Genomic DNA, 17,781 nt, shown 5'->3' with positions numbered 1-17,781 from the left:
GATAGATAGATAGATAGATAGATAGATAGATAGATAGATAGATAGATAGATAGATAGATAGATAGATAGATAGATAGATAGATAGATAGATAGATAGATAGATAGATAGATAGATAGATAGATAGATAGATAGATAGATAGATAGATAGATAGATAGATAGATAGATAGATCTGTTTGTTGTTGTTGTGATGTTTGGATGGAGGAGTGTCAACAACAATCTGTCATACTCTGCTGACTCACAAACTACATGTCTCCACCTGAGGTGGTGTTCCACCTCCAACCTCCAGATGATCATCGTTCTTCTTTCATCACAGCAGCGAGTCACGGATCAGTCACGGAGCTCACCTGTCATAGCTCCACCTGCTGTACGACATGCTCCTGCTGCCGCCGACTCCCTCCATGTTTCCGGGGACCTGGACCCACTAGACCGACTGGACCCACTGGACCGACTGGACGGACTGGACGGACTGGACCCACTGGAGCGGGCGCTGACCAGACGGCTCCTGTCTCTGGGACCAGTCAAGTCCTGGAAGCGCTTCCAGCGCACGAGCAGCTCGAGCTCAGCCTGACGCTCTTCTGTGGAAGATACCACCTCAGAGAGGGGCGCGCGCGCGAGCTGTCACGGTGCGCGCGCCGCCGCCGTCGAGTTAATTCATTGAGCCTCTACACGAAAGACATCAGTCGAGCCGTGCACGCTTTCCGGGTCGCGGCCACTGCGCCGTAAAACACCAAGCGTGTGTTCAGATGATCCGCGTGTACAGTGATTGATTGTTATAGTGATTCAGATTTGTTGTTACCTGCACAAGTTCAAATGGAGACTTTGAACAACTTTCTTATTTTTATTGGATGCAATAATCCTGTGTGTTGCTTTAACGTGACTTGCAACATCTGGCCAAGAATATTAGATGGAAATTCAACTTTGGTACATTTATATTAATCTGATTTTCATAAACTCACGAAAACTCACATGAAACGTTTGGCACTTGTTTTATGAGCCTTTGAGCTCAGCCCTGCAGGCTCAGGGGCCACTGCAGCCCTGCTCGTTAACATCTTTACTAAATAAACTAATAAACCAAACTAACGCGTGTGACTGCGCAATGTTCGGGCACAGTTGCGCACAGAAGCACTCCCAAAGTCTTGTGGAAAGTTTTCCAAGAAGCCAAAAGCTGTTGCAACTTTAGAGTTTAAAAAGCATCCATCCAAAGGAAGAGCAGGTAAGGTGGAATGAATGAAGAGGAGTCTGCAGTGATTAGTGACAGGATGGTTCCAAGAATGAAAGGGAAGATTTACACACAAGACCCATGATGATGATGAAGATGATGATTTGGAAGTGCTGGCACAAACAAAACGACAGGAGCTGGAGTTGGCAGAGATTAAAAGATGTTCAGGTTTTTACTGGGAGGGACCAAACTTGGCAGCGTTAGAAATGAGGAGCAGTAGAAACAGAATACCAGACGATGATGATGCTGTCATGGAAGAGGAAAACACAAAGAAGGTCCATGGATGAAGGATGAGAAGATGCAGAGGGTTGAGGTTAGGACAGAGTGAGACGGAGACTGATGATCTGTTGTTGCAACCCCTACCGGAAGTAAAGTTAATATAGAATATAGTGATGTATACATATTTTGTTAACCTGTTGAGTTTCAATACAAAATCAGAAAAGTAGCCTTACTGGCATTTTGTTACTCAAACACAAAATTAGAATTGAAAGAAAATGGAAAAGACTTCAAATAAAATTATTTTATCTAATTAAAGTCCAGCTAATATTTATATTTGTACACAACTAGAGGAAAAAAAGCATTAAAATGTCTTAGATATTTCCCAAAACTATCAAAAAACTATTTTATTTTTTCATAAATGGGTTGAAATTGTAAAGCTGGAAAAAACCTGGATGACTGGAACTTTAAAAATCAGTTTTATTCCTCATCTATTCCAATTTTTTTTAAATATTCTAGGTTATATATTTTACTCTTAAAATGCAGCATAAATAAAGGATTTCTTATGTTCATTATAAAATAAATCTGAAGAAAATAAAACTAATCTGGCTCAACGACAGATTTTATTTTAGCAACCAAAGCTAGACACAGGGCAAGACACGTACTGGGAACAAAGGGAACAGGATGTTGTAGATGAACACTTGATTTTCAAAACAGAGGGCATTTAAAATCTTAGTATCATTATTCTAGTTTTTATGGAACCCAGAATCATTCCTAAAAGCTGTTCCTTCATGACCTGCCTGCAAAAACCTCAAGAAAAAACACATTTTCATTTTCCAACGCAGAAAAAAAAAATCATCCACCAAGACAAGAATCAGGTTATTTAAAATTTGGGCAGCAACAATCTTCAGCTTAAAATTATCAGAAGAATTAAATAGTCTTTTTTTTTTTTTTTTTACATATCGACAGAGCCACGCTGTGAATGTGAACACGTACTCACTTATAAACATATAAAAATACTTATCGACTAGTTGGATAAGAAAATAATGTATAAAAGTAGAGTAGAAACATTTAATCAAGTCCATTTTTTCCATGATCCAGTTTCTCGTCTATAATACAAGACGGTGATATGAATAAAATAAAAACCTGCAGTGCTTCAGAACAGAAGTACAGAAGTTGACGGGGATGGTTGTGTCAAAGTGAAGGGAAAGTACTCAGGTAGTTGGTCCGGTGGCATCTCCTTTCACCAGATATGAACTTGCACTTTTCATCTCGAGGCTTCTGCTCGTCCTGGCTTTTCAACCAGCAGATGAAGCGCGACAGAAATCTGAGTTACACGTTGAGTCACGGACACAAAACAAACGCATCGCCACTGTGTCACTGCGGGAACAGCTAAAGATGGAGTTTAGAGACTAAATCTGAACGGATGCTCTGAATGAAACGCTCTTGACAACACCGTTCATGTGTTGGTTTTTAAAGCTACACAAAGTGCTACCGCTGCTTTAATCTCTGCTGCTTCGAAAACAAAATGATGTCCGTCACGGAGGCTCCACCTTCGAGGAGAAAACGAAACAAAAAAACCTACTGGACTTCTTCTTTCTGTATTTTTGAGATGGAGCAGGAATACAATCGTTTCTTTATGTAAGACTTAAAAACCAAACACTGTAGACACTTCATGTGTGGCGACTAAAAGAGCGGAGAACCAAAGAACCTTCTGCAGTGTGGCGGTGCTTCATTAAGGGATGTCCAGCAATTATATTTATATACATACATATTCATTTTCTTAGACGTAAAACCCCACTCCACCTCACACACTGCGCCGTGGTGATTCAACAGGTCGTTACAAATACACTTCGTAAATCACTACAAACGTCACATATGTACAGAAGCAGATTAGCACATGGGGTGAAGGTGGAATATGGCACGACATACACAAAGCTTCATATTAGATAATCTCTCTGCTCTGGTCAGACACTGGAAACTAAAAGTCATTAACATTCTGGAGCTATATATATTTATATTTATATATTTCATTCAATCTTGGTAGCAAGTACAAATGTCACTACAAGGCAAGAGAAGTCCTTCAGAGTACAAAACAACATTTTTGTCAGGCAGATTTAGAAGGCAATGTTTTAGTGTTGGTAGTCTCTTGTATGGATTAAGATTACAGCTGAAGGTGTTGGTAGTCTCTTGTATGGATTAAGATTACAGCTGAAGGTAGAATGGTGATCAAATTTGGCGTTGTCAGTTGTCCGTAGAATGTCCTGGAAACAGCAGCTCCTGGTCAACAGATCTCAGAAAAAGGCCGTCTGAAGTCATGCGCATGAAGAAGGCAGCGGTCAGTCATCCACAAGGGATGTGATGTCAGGCAGAGTGGGCGGGGCTTAGAGTAGCTGCATGAGTTACAGTGATAAGGCAAAAATCAGACGATCACACAATGGCAGCCGCTCTTGTCCTTCTCTTTTCTCATGGGCTCTGGTGAAGGTGGACATTCTTGCTCTTGGAATTTCCTTGAAAACAAAAGAAAGCATGAACTTCAGTACGAGGTAGATGACCTAAACAATGGGCCTTTGTTAACACTGAATATTAAAGCAAGCCTAAACTCAACCCTCTGAAGTTCAAACACAGAAACTAAACTTGTTAGTTTAGCCCTTACAGCTCATTTAAACAAGGTTATATTTCTTGTGCTAAGTGAATCAGTAAAAAGCATTTGTCTTTTATTGTGTGATAGAGTGAATAAAAACTGAACAGAAGCGATCTGTTCGTTTTACAAAAACATGCTAAAACAGCATGGACAGATTTGTTACCTTTAAAAGAAACGTATTAATCTTTGCAGTACAGTACAGTCGTGTGTTTCACAGGCTTTTCATCAGACGTTCAGTCTATTTAAAGGGACCAAACGAGCACTGGGTAGTTTGGTATCGTGTGACTACACTGAATACGCTGTGGTCACACGAGCAGAGCTGTCTGAGGAGCTCAGAAACAAGACTAATGTATTTTCCGCCCTATAAGTCATGTTTTGCCTAATTTACATGCCCTGCAACTTATGGGCCGAAGCGACGTATTTATGGATTTATTTCCCATTTTCATAAACCATTTTTTGGCTGAGATATGACGTTTTCAATCATTCTGACTGAAAAAAGAGCAGTACCACTTTCAGCCACTTGATGGCAGCAGAGTAGTAGTAGCTGTATGGCATGCTGTTGTATCATGTAATATGTAAACGAGGCTATAATGACCATTTTTAAAAAGTTCAAGACAAAAACAAATAGACTTTATTTATTATACTTTATTTTAAACTTTATTGTTTTTTTTCTTGAACTTTTTTGAAATGACCGTATCCTGGATGACTGAGAATCTTAACCGGTTATTAATGGCGCAATCGGCCTGCCATATAACCCCCACCTTCGTTCTGCTTGCTGCTTTGATGAAGTTAAACCAGCTGCACCGCCTCGGCAAAATGCAGCTAATTTGATCATTAAAGTGCATTTCTTAAGTAAATGTTAGACTGAGACACACATTTACTATAATTTCGAGCAAACCAATAATTGTTTTTAAGTGTTAATCTTGTTAAATTCTTCTTAAAGTGCTCATGTGCACGCTCCCGCAGCCGCCATTTGGCAGCCAATCGACTTTTGGCACAACACCGGCCCACATTTCCGGGTTGTCAGCGGTGACGCATAATAGATGTGACGTGTACGGTGAAGTGACATATTTATGGATTTTTCCACTTTATTAGACAAATATGGACTGATGCGACGTGTATGGCAGAAAATACGGTATGCATTTCTTGTAAAAGAGGATTGACCAAAGAGCTGTCTATGGGAGAAAAGCAAAGCATGTTGAAGCTGAGAAAAGACGGAAAACCAATCAGAGCCTTTGGACGAACATTGGGCGTGGCAAGCACAACAACTTGGAATGTCCTGAAAAAGAAAAACTGCAGGTGCACTGAGCAACAGACGTCAAACAGGTCGGTCAAGGAAAACAACAGATATTTTGGGAGCGCTGTGAAGAAAACCCCAAAACATCAGTAACTTCCATCACCAACGACCTCCGCAGTGCCGGGGTGGAGGCACCATCCACCGTTCAAAGAAGACCAAGAGCAGAAATACAGAGGCCGTTCCACAAGATGCAAACCAGTCATCAGCAGTAAGAATCAAATGGCCTGACTGGAAATTACTAAGTGCAGAGATGAGACGCAGCGCAAAAGGTTTGGAACACCATCTTATGGACTGGGACCAAGATTTGTCTCCACCAAAGTGATGGAAAGGCCAAAGTGTGGAGAAGAAGGGAACAGCTCATGATCCAAAGTCTGTGAAGCACGGTGGAGGTAATGTCATGGCTTGGGCTGCTTCTGGAACAGGCGCGTTAATATTTATTGATGATGTAACGGATGATGGTAGCAGCAGAACGAATTCTGAAGTGCACAGAAACATTTTGAAGGAGAAATGCATCCGAACCAACTGGGAGGAGGTTTATCATGCAGCAGGACAATGACCCCAAGCACACCGTCAACTTAAAGGACTTCATCAGAGACAAAAGACTGGCCAAGTCAATCACCTGACCTTAACCCAGCAGAGAAGGATTTCACCTCCTGAAGAGGAGACTGAAGGAAGAACCCCCTGAATCCAACAAGAACTGAAAGAAGCTGTGGGGAAAGACTGGGATAACATCACTAATGAAGAATGCAACAGTTCGGTGACGTCCATGGGTCGCAGGCTGATTTACTTTAAGATTATGTCTTCCTTTACTTTTGCTCACCTAAAAATGATGTTCCAGTACTTTTGGAGGGGACTGAACATGTTGGCAAGCCCCAGTTTCTGGGAAAACTTCTTGGATTTCCTGACGCTGCTCAATAATCCAGGTAGAAAATGTAACAAAGTGAAGTCAGGTCCTCTGGACAGATTCTTCTTGTTGAAATGTTTCGTCCTTTACACTAAAGACTTGGTCAGTCTGAGGAGCTGCAATAAACTCAGTCCACCTTCTCATAGTGAATCAAGCAAAGGATCCTCCTTTGCTCCTCCTCTCTCAGACCAATTTGAGAGAGGAGTGAAGGAAACCATCTTTGTGAAGAGAACCCGTCCATCATCAAACATGGCGGAGCCTCCATGTCCTACAATGCTGTTACTGCTAGAATCACTCAGCCCCCTGAACAGCAAGTGGCCATCAGGGCACTAACGGTCAACTGTTAGGCTGTGGAAGTGTACCAACAAACAAATCTGCATCTGTATTAACATTTTGAGAACAAACAAATAAAAACAACAACAAAAACACAGTTTGTGTTGCAGCAAACTTACCTGATTACCCTAACCAGCTCGTGGAAAGCTTGATCTACGTTCATTCGAATTTTGGCTGAAGCCTCCATATAGGTGACCTTTAACTGTCTGGCCAGCTGCTGGCCCTCCTCCTGGGTTACCTGAGCAGGAGGAGGGAGAAAACATCGTGTGAACATTTCATTAGGACGCACAAACAAAAGCAACTCATTTAACTTCAAGAAACCAACAACGTGCTGGTGAAGCATCACCTTTGACGGTTGTGGGTTTATACAGAATTATATATCGGCAGTGATTAATGCTGATATTTAACAAACAGTGCCGCCAATAGCTAAGTTATGAAGTTGGTTTATTGTGTTGGACCTATAAAATTAAAAGTAAAAATTTCATATACATTGATATTTAGTCGATTTAAAAAGAAACAAATTAAAAACTGTGATTTGGTGATTGGGCAGCACGGTGACGCAACTGGTAGAGCTGCTGCCTCTCAGCGAGCAGGTCCCCGGTTCAAACCCCGGTCCAGGGGCCTTTCTGGGTGGAGTTTGCATGTTCTCTCCGTGCATGCGTGAGTTTTCTCCGGGTACTCCGGTTTCCTCCCACAGTCCAAAAACATGCATGTTAGACTGATTGGTAACTCTAAATTGTCCCTAGGTGTGAGTGAGAGAGTGAATGGTTGTTTGTCTCGTTTGTCTCTATGTGTCCCTGTGATGGACTGGAGACCCATCCAGGGTGTCCCCCGCCCCTCGCACAGTGATTGCTGGACATGGGCACCAGTGACCCCCGTGACCCAAAGTGGAATAAGCGGGTAAAGAAAATGGATGGATGGATGGATGGATTTGGTGATTCAGCCCCGGGGTTCAGCCGAGTACACGCTCCTACCTGTGTCACAGTTAACTGAAGGTTGGCTACGACAAATAACCCTGCTGCAGCAAAATACGGCCATCTGATCAATCTGTCTACTGCCGCGGTGAAAAACAAACCCCAACATTTAAAGCAGTTTTAAGAAAAATTGCACACAAGCAAAAACTTGACTTTTTTCTCATAATTTAAGTCCATGAAGTTTGTTGTGTGTTTTTACCAAGACATCTTCTGGTCCAGCCTGGCCTGACAAAGTAGTCCCTCGCTACTTTACGGTTCATTTGTCACGGACTCGCTCTACCGCGGTTTTTCAAAATAAGACTGGACATGACACACAATCCGCTGATTGATGGATGAGCCGCACGATCGGCATGAAATTTTTATTTAAAATAAATTATTTTAAATTATTTAGCACCTGCTGCACCTTTGTGCAGCCCACACTGCAGGAGAAACTTCCTCCTGCGGCTCCTACACGCACCTCCTCTGTGATCTCCTTCTGCAGAGGAGAAGTGGGCGTGGCTAAGAGCTGAGTTCATGACATCCTGTGCTCTTTCAGAGCGTTTAGGGTTTAGAATAGTGCAAGAGTGTGGGAAGGATTTAAAATGCCTATATATATATATATATATATATATATATATATATATATATATAAACTATTACTTACTACTTGTACTACTATTCCAACTTTGCGGTCTTTCACTTATCTTCTGGTCTTCAGGGTACGGATCCCCCACGATAAACGAGGGACTACTGCATGTACCTGTATATAAATACTAAAATAAACTACTACTTACTACTACTACTACTACTACATGTGTACATAATTTTGTTCTAAGTACCACATGAGATGGTAATGACAATAATGTTTACTTGAACTTGTACTACTATTCCTACTTTGCAGTTTTTCACTTATTGCTGGGGTGGAACCGAACACCCGTGATAAACGAGGGACGACTGTATTATTATTCATAAATTCTGCTTCATGTATTTTTACTGTAGTTTATTGTTGTCATCGTCTACTGTTTTGTTGTCTGTACTTTACATGTGCTGTCTGGAACAGGTCCCTCTTGTAAATGAGGCTAGCCTGTATTAATAAAGGTTGAATGAAAATATTATTTAAAGCACTGCAGGACAGTATTATTAAACTAAAACTCCAGAAAACTAATTATCATGTAGCATGCATCCAATCTGCAGACATTTGCATTCAACCTTAACATGACAAAACCTGTGCAATATATTTGAATAAAATAAAATAAAATAATAATTTAGTCCAAAATTAGATGAAAAATTAGAATCAGAACATGGATGTTAGAAGTTTGAGTAAATATAATGAGTGTTGAGCTACATACATTAAAGCTGTTTCTACGGCCTCTGTGGAGTTTGCATGATCTCCCACACACTAAAAGCACGCGTGCTGGGTTAACTGGTCACGTTAAATTGTCTCTAGGTGCAAGTGTGAATGGCTGGTTGTCCCAGTGCTTGACTTTCACAAAATGAGGTCTGGAGATAAGCTCCCCATGGAAAACGTGGGTAAAGAAAATGGATGAATTGATTATCGGGTAAAAACAGTTTTTATAAAAACTTTGTATCTGAAGGCAAGAGTCCGTGTTGTCACCACTAGGGGGCAGTGTGGCTTCACTGCAGGAACTGAGTGACTGAGGATCAGCAGCAGAAGATTCATCTTCCCCATCCCCTCCTGACAGCACAGTTTATACAGACTCTCCTGTTCGTTCAGTCACATCCTGTTGTACGTTAGCATCGACTGCAGCTGCAACTCTTTCACTGTAAAGCGTGCGCATGTGAGTCCCTCCAGACGGCCCGCCGTCTCTCCGGATGATAAAGGCACGTTTGTCAGCGGGTGCAGCTCTGTGCTGCTGGACTTACTTGTCTCTGTAGCTCCAGATCTGCTTTGTTTCCTACGAGGATCATCGGGAATTCGTCTCTGTCTTTGACTCGGAGAATCTGCCTTTGGAATTTATAGATTTCTTCAAAGCTGCAAAACGAGATCAAATGGAGTTGACATCTACCGAACGAAACGACATGCACATGCATCATCACCATCATCATCATCAAACGCTGCAGCGAGGAGGAAAACCTCCGTGCTTACACAATCACCACACTGAAGTTAAGGTCACCAAGCATGTTAGTCCAAAAAAAAAGCTTCCAAATCATTTGTTCATCCTTTGACCGGCTCGCTGCCTCACCTTAATACAGAGGGCATGATGTGACGGGACGTTTTCAACCGAACGGCAAATAAAAACATCACGTGTGTGGAGAAGAAGCAGCAAAGAGGCAGAATGTGACCACTAACCCAGGACGGCACATTCCAGCCACGGTGAGCACAGAGTAAACCTGGAAGGCTTGACCCACGTAAACGGAGGAAGGAGAGACCGTTTACGACATAAACAATAGGAGGGGGCTGTGGGGGGGAACCAGGGAATGCTGTTTGTTGAGCGGGGACACAACACCACGGAGGACAGTGTTGCCAGATTGGGCGGTTTTCATTCTGATGTTGTGGGTAAAAATTGCTTTGGGCAGGTGCGAATAATTTGGGTGGATTTAGAGTCATATCGACGGTTTTTGAGTTAACCTCTTTAAAAAACATTTCAAACAATAATTCATCCTAATGTGGTTCAAAGCTCCCCTGACCTTTCTCCATCACTGATTGGCATCACGTTGTCATCTCTGCCAGGGCGTTCACAACAGAGAACTGGCGAGGCAGTTGGTGGACACCTCGTTGAGGGGTTGGCCCGTTGCGGCGGTACGTCGGAGCGGCCGCCATATTGGATGTGGCAGTACTGCCGGTCAACCAATAAAGGAAATGCACTGAACTTTATAAAGCACCGTTGTACAAAGTGTTTTATGTTAACGCCTGTCATTCACACACACTCATATATGTGGAAAACAAACAGGCGCCAAAGACGACATTTATAACTTTTAAAGTGATTATTAAAAAAGTTTACTCCTGAAATATTTAGGTTAAAGGTAAACACTAAGCCAACATGTGTATTCTTTTGAGTGTTCACAACTAATAATGTGTTTAACACTGTTACTGTGGTGATAAATATAGAAATATTCATATTGAACATTTAATCTGTGTTTGTAATAACCAGATCCTGTTGATTCTCTGAATAAAGAACACGAACATCCTGATCCATGCTCAATAATCCAGGTAGAAAAATCTAAAAAAAATTAAGTTAGGTCCTCTGGACGTTCAAAAAATAAACATAAATAAAATTTAAAAATAAACAGTAAATATCACAATATATTGATTGGGCAGGTTTGGTGTGATGGGGCGGTTTTTAACAGATATGTGGGCTGGAAAACCTCGACTTTATCTGGCAACACTGATGGAGGGCAAAGACAGGCAGGCTGCTCAGTTCAAAAGATGATTTAAGCTCAAACATCTTGGAGAAGTAAAAAAAAAGGCAACTTTTAAAATACAAGATTACTTTTCCATGTGACACAGTAATTGTGCTATGAAACATAATATCCTGTTGCATGAACCTGAGCTGCGAGCAGCTGGTTTAGTGGTTTTGCCTGCGCTCCACGGCGGTGGCGTAAACAGACACACCGGCGGCACATCTGTTGCACTTGCAACAAAGCAGCAGGTGGAAGAAGTTATGCTTTCATTTTAAAACCCACGGTTGCCATGGCTACCACCGGCGTCACCGCATCATCCAGGAGTAAAGAAAAGCGACAAGTTTCACAAGGATTTGCTTTGCGTCTCTGATGACCTGGTTTCAATACGAGCCGTGTTCAGCTGCTGCAGCGTTCAGCTGCACCGAGTGACGGAGCGGGCCTGACGGGGCACGACCGTCTGAGCCCGACACTGTTGAGAGTATATACATGCATTCATGTTGTCAGTGCACACACACTCAAATTAAACGTGAGCCCGGCAGGGAGGAAGTGCTGCAAACAAAAGAAGACGAGAACAAGAAAAGGTCCGGAAGAGGCAACAAGACGATTTATGGTTGTAGTAGAAGCTGAAGAGGAGAGTGAGAGTGCTGCTGTGAGCGGTGAACACACTTCTACGACGAGAATGGGAGGCGTGCATGTGTGTGTGCACGGTGGAAACTGTCGCTTACCTTCCTCTGTCAGTGACTGAGAAGACGAGCAGGAAGCCCTCCCCGGTCCTCATGTATTGTTCTCTCATGGCTCCAAACTCTTCCTGTCCAGCCGTGTCGAGGACTGCACAACATCAACACGTGCGTTGGTACAAACACACACACACACACACACACACACTCGTTGACTTGCAGCAAAAATAAACTTCTTCAGACCAACTCCTGAGGAGAAATGCTGCGCAGCCGACGCGTGCTTTTATTTACGCTCGTCGAGTTTGTTCATAAAACTGCACTCACTGTCGAGCCTGGCCGGCCGCTCGTCGATCACACACTGCTTGGTGTAAGAGTCTTCGATGGTGGGGTCATAGTCGGTGACGAAGTACGACTGAAAGAGACGGCGAACATTTAAAATCAGCTCATTCATCTTTTAAAGCACAACGGAACTTTAAATAACACAAAGTATGACGTAGTTTTCTCGGAAACAAAACCTCATTTTTAGAGTTTTTCTGCGACAAACAATTTATAAACCAACGGAACTTTGTCCTGTGGCAGAAACTGTTTCCTCTTTATTCTCCACAGCAACGTTAATTTAAAGGATTCAAAAACAAAAAAGGAAGAAGCGGGTAAAGATAACGGATGGATGGATGGATGGATGGATGGATGGATGGATGGATGGATGGATGGATGGATGGATGGATGGATGGATGGATGGATGGATGGATGGACGGATGGATTCAAAAAGCAAAGAGTGAATTGAAACACCATTATACATTTTATCATATTTTTCTTGTATGGCTGTAAATATGACGGCACGGTGGTGCAGTTGGTAGAGCTGCTGCCTCTCAGCGAGCAGGTCGCCCTGGTTCAAATCCCGGCCGGAGATCTTTCTGGGTGGAGTTTACATGTTCTCTCCGTGCTGAGTGGGTTTTCTCCTGGTACTCTAGTTTCCTCCCACAGTCTAAAAACATGCATGTTAGACTGATTGGTAACTCTAAATGTCCCTAGGAGAGAGAGAGAATGGTTGTTTGTCTCTGTGTGTCCCTGTGATGGACTGGAGACATGTCCAGGGTGTCCCCCGCCTCTCGCATATTGACAGATGGATATGGGCACCAGAGACCCCCGCGACCCAAAAAGGAAGAAACGTGTAAAGATAATGGACGGATGGATGGACGGATGGATGGATGACTGTTTGGTAAAAATATCAGATGTTTGTTAACAAATAAAATAAAATAAAATTAGCACATTTTGCATTCTAGTCCAAACATCAACCTTTATTTATACAGGTAAATCTCATTGAGCCTCGAGGACTCATTTACAAGAGAGACCTGATTTAACAAAGAATGATGACAACAATGGACAACAGCAACAACAATAAACAGTTATAAAACGTCATACAGATTTTTTTTTTTTTTTTTACAAATTAAAATAAGATGCCAAAAAAAGTATCATTAACAGGTAGATTATAAGGTGAACGTAGAAAACTAAAAACAGGAACATGTCTGTGTTGGTTGTTCTCAGGAACATCAGATGTTTGAAGCCACTTAGAGAGGTCAAAGGTCGAGAGCATCAGATCTTTTTACAAGATATTCCAGGAAACAGGAGCGGAGTAGGAGAAGGCCCTTTTGTCTAGTTCAGTCCTCACTGAGGGAACACTGCAGGTAATGATGTCCTGAGAGCGCACGCTGTAGCTGCACTCACACAGAGACATGTAGGAGGAGATGTATGAAGGCAGCAGACCAGGAAGTGATTTAAAGATGAAGATGTACCAGTGGGAGAGTCTGTGTGAAGTTAATGGTGACCAGTTAACCATAACCAAACACACATCAATCCTGTCTCGGTTTATTCCACGTACGGTTCGTCAATCACCACGTGTGACATCAGCTCACATGGAAACTCTTGGTTAAAAAAATGCAACACCTTCTACAATCATTTATACAATTTCTCCTGTTTTTATCCATCTACTGTGGTTTTACCACCAGAACCCCAACTTTATTCACTTATCTACTAAAATGATTTTAGGTCAAAGGTAGAACGCACTCTGTTAGAAACTGAGTCAAAAGATAAATAGAATTAGTTTTATTCACCTCCAGATTTATTCTAAAACACAATCTGTTTTACAACTTCTTTTAGAAGCTGTTGAGGATCAGATTGGGTTCACTTAACGCCACTTACGGCCCTTCAAGATGTATTTTGACCATGTGTATCAGAGGTAATTATTAGGCCAATGTTTGCTCATTTTAAAATAACCACATCTGATCATAATAAACAAATTAAAGGCAGGCACATCTGTGGGCAGCAACTCTTGTCTGTGGACTTTCCATGACAGGGGTGCTCTTTTCAGTACAACACCAGCAGAAAACATGTTTCTGTGGTGCCTCACAAGCCATCCATCATCATCATCATCATCATTCAGTAGAACTGGCCGCGGTTATGAGCACAGATTTGTGCACGGCATGATCCACCAACAGAACATTCCAGAAATCCAGGCTTGTAATCTTCTGCTCCCAGTTGACTTTATTTAGTGTTTTTAACTAATGCTGCCTGGACCGGCTGCGTGCACGTCTGCCCTGAGAACAAACAGCCACGCTGGGCTCGTGTTTGGGGTTAAAACAGCACAGACCGCCTCGCTGACCTCTAGCTTTCCTGGCACTCTGCAGACACACTGCAAACACGCCGTCTGCGAACACCTGCACAAAAAATGTGAGGTAAACACCCACATGCCCAGCTTTCCACAGCCGCCTCCTTTGCAGCCGTTTGCTGAACGTTTCCTCGGTGAGAACAGCTACAAGCCGTCAGATCGTTCCAATAGCTGCTCGTATACCTAAACTGGAAGGGTGGGGCCCGTACACAGAGGAGGAGGAGGAGGAGGAGGAGGAGGAGGAGGAGGAGGTGAAGGAGTTGTGCATTTTTTACATATTTCCCATATTTTGTTGTTCTCCCACCCCTCGGGGACTTGTTAAGTGGTGACAGCTGAGGGGAGTGCTCAGGGAATGTCAAAGCAACACCCTGAGACACCGAGAGGTCACTAGAACATAAAGTCCAGACCCTGGAACAGAGGACCAAACCCAAGCGTTCCTCCTGTGACGGGGACATTTGACAGTACAGCATCTTTATACTTTGTTTCCAAGCGAGGCTGTATGGTGCTTACTAAACATCAAACTTTTTCACTTGTTTCTTTGTTATAAACCAAGATAAATGTCTGGGAAAAGCTTCTATTTAGTAAAAAATAAAATAAAATGCTTGCTGGACAAATGTCGACAACAATCTGAACAAATATTTTTGGCAGTAAAATAGATGATGCTTGATTCAAGAAGTTTTCAAAGTTAGGGTCTGGACCTCACGGGGTCTAGAGGTAATTTCATGAATTCTTTTTAAATAATTCCTACGAGGATATTTTCAATATAATTTTTGGTCAAATACAAAATAAGTAGTATGAGTTTAAGTTAAATGTGTTGTCATTTTTATGTTACAATTTTACCACTCTGTGTGTAACGTACAAATAACAAATTAACAAATTAGCATGCCCTGTGACTTATACAGCGGAGCGACTTATGTTTCTTTTCTTCCATATTTATAAACCAATCTTTGGCTGAGATCAGACAATTTCAATCATTCTGACATGGAAAATATTCAACACTACCATTTTCAGCCACTAGAGGGTGCTCGAGTCATATGGCAAGCCAAATGTCTCATAAATAGATCAAAGTGGCTATTAATGAGACACTTGGCTTGCCATACAGAGCCACCTTCGTCTCGCTCTGGAACTCCAGGAGCAAACGTCAAATCAGTTTCATGTCGTAGCGCCGCCTCGGCGAAATGCAGCCGATTTGCCCGTCAAAGTGCATTTATTAAGTAAAAGTTCAAATGAGACACACATTTACTATAAATTTAAGCAAAAAAATAATAGTTTTTAAGTGTTAATCTTGTTAAATTCTTGTTAAAGTCCTCAGGTGCACACTCCCGGAGCCGCCATTTGGCAGCCCATCGATTTTTGGCACAACACCGGCCCACGTTTCCGGGTTGTCGGCAGTGATGCATAACAAACGCGACACGTCAGCGGCGACGCATAATAGATGCAACTTTTACAGCGGTGCGACGTGTACGGCAGAAAAGGATTTGTGATTGAAAATCTTTGCGATTATTATTCTAAGGGCCAGAAGCTAAAATGGTAGAGAATATTTGCTTTATTGGGCGCTACGTTCTTAAATATTTCAGTAACAAGTTAAGCTGTAATACAAACTGTAGCTTTGTTTAAATATAGAATTATGAGATCAAAATGTTTTGTGTGAATAAAGTCACTGAGCGTCACCCTAATGTTTAATGTAGTTTAAAATGTTATACTTGAAGTTTGATAAATCATCTGTATTCACCATCCATGTGTTCAGAACAGATTTTTTAATACAGACTGATCTAAAGTTCTGCTACGTGTATCGGGATGTTCGTTTGTGTAATCTGTCGTCTCCGGCCTTCACTCGTCCTCTTCTTCTTGATTTCCGCAGGAGATGCAGAGAACCTGTCGCTCCTGCCGTCCCTGCGGCGTGCAGGAATGCGTGCTCGTCACTTCCATTCACGACTGTCCAATAACTCAGAAGTGATACTTTGCATCCTCAAACGTGCTTCACTGATGTGTGGTTTTAAACGTGCACGGTGCAACCAGCTCTACATATGGGTATAAATGAAGTTGATGGATCGTCCTGCCAGAGCGTCTTCAGCCAGCGAGACGCAATGAAAAGGAAAGCATAAAAAATAAACCTCCACGTGCGTCAACGCCTCTACAACACAGCTGCAGACTAACACGTGTCCTCGGTCTCCGTTTCCAACTTTTATTCTCATTCTGTCATCCTTCAGGGAGCCGCATGGACACTCCTTCCCTCCCTCCACGTGCACGGACAGTTTATCTGCTGCATCTTGCTCCGGCCGAGCATTCCAGTGATAAATGAGAGCGTTCTGCAGAGCCAGCAGCGCCGGAGCCAAGAGGGCTAAAGATCAGCCTGGCACGGTGTCAGCTGGGCACCGTGACGGAGTTCAGCACAAATCACCACGACATCAATAACTATAAGCCCGTCTGAAGTGTGTCAGATAACACGACTGATGAATATGATCCATAAACTCAGCAGATACACCTCAAACACAAAAATCATCTGTACGTCTGAGGCAGAGCAACGGAGAAGAACTAAAACTGTCAGCAGCGAATGATTTACACAATATTTTCAGATTCTGGGTCGTGTGCGCCGTATTGTTCGGCCGATAAGTCGCCGTTTTTTTGTATAATTTACACCGAAGCGACTTATTTATGTTTTTTTTTTTCACTTTATGAGACATATTTGGACTGATGCAACTTAAACGGCGGTGCGACGTGTATGTTGGAACATACGGCAATCAGTTTGATCATGTTTACCTCCCTCAACAAACAAATAAATAAGGACGGAGGAACAAGTACGCAGCTTTTCAAACTGCAAGCATCACATTCATCATTTGGTCCTGTGGGTGTTTAAAGTGATGGATAAATAAAGCTGCACGGCATTACATTCATCATAAAAACACTTGGTCTTTTTATTTTATTAGTCATTAAAGGTTCTGAAAAGCTTTTACCGGTTTATGATCCGTTTTCTCCAAAGAGTCAGAAATTTAGTGACTTTATTAAAAACATTTTTTATAAGTTGGTCATAAAAACCTAAAAAATTATATTTCTTATCTAAAATATTTGCAGCTGAACCAGTCAGCATTCTTCTTGTAATCTGCAAGACTGTATCACGTGCACATACCGGAGAGGCCGACACGTCTCTGGACACGTTCTGGATGAAAAGTTATTAAAAATGGACACAAAGCTGAGAGCGTGCCGTTAACGTGGAGTCAGAAGGTTTGTGGCTGTAGGGAAAGAATAAAAAGCTAAACAGATGTGTTCTCTCGGCTGCTGTTCAAGGGGCTGAAAGACCAACAAGAATGACGTCACAGCTCCGCCCGGACAACAACTGGACCGGCGCCGACTCAAACACTGCGGGGATTTGTCAACGGTCAAACCTGGATCACCAGCATCTTTGAGTTCTGCTCTCCAGACTCAAGCCGCTAGTCAAGTTAAAGCTCATCTAACAATATTTACCAGAGCAAGGAGTCAGAAATATATATAACGCTCTATAAATAAAAAA

At 42.3% G+C, this 17,781-nt stretch overlaps 1 protein-coding gene across 1 annotated transcript in view; it reads right to left on the bottom strand.

The window, feature by feature from the left end:
* Nucleotides 1-2,236: 2,236 nt before the first annotated feature.
* The window catches only part of rras2 (RAS related 2), a 44,728-nt gene continuing 29,183 nt past the window's right edge, over nucleotides 2,237-17,781 (bottom strand). The window contains exons 2-6 of the mRNA XM_037689515.1: nucleotides 11,933-12,020; nucleotides 11,657-11,759; nucleotides 9,453-9,561; nucleotides 6,735-6,853; nucleotides 2,237-3,947 (exon numbers count right to left, since the gene is read on the bottom strand). Of these exons, the coding sequence (XP_037545443.1) occupies nucleotides 3,860-3,947; nucleotides 6,735-6,853; nucleotides 9,453-9,561; nucleotides 11,657-11,759; nucleotides 11,933-12,020 (507 nt within the window). The 3' untranslated portion in view covers nucleotides 2,237-3,859. The remainder of the gene's footprint in view (nucleotides 3,948-6,734; nucleotides 6,854-9,452; nucleotides 9,562-11,656; nucleotides 11,760-11,932; nucleotides 12,021-17,781) is intronic.

Source organism: Nematolebias whitei, chromosome 2 (assembly GCF_014905685.2).
Source record: "Nematolebias whitei isolate Nwh7 chromosome 2, NemWhi1, whole genome shotgun sequence".
In the NCBI taxonomy this organism is placed as follows: Eukaryota; Metazoa; Chordata; class Actinopteri; order Cyprinodontiformes; family Rivulidae; genus Nematolebias; species Nematolebias whitei.
Note: the sequence above shows the minus strand (reverse complement) of the source record. Positions and strands in the feature narration are given on the sequence as shown.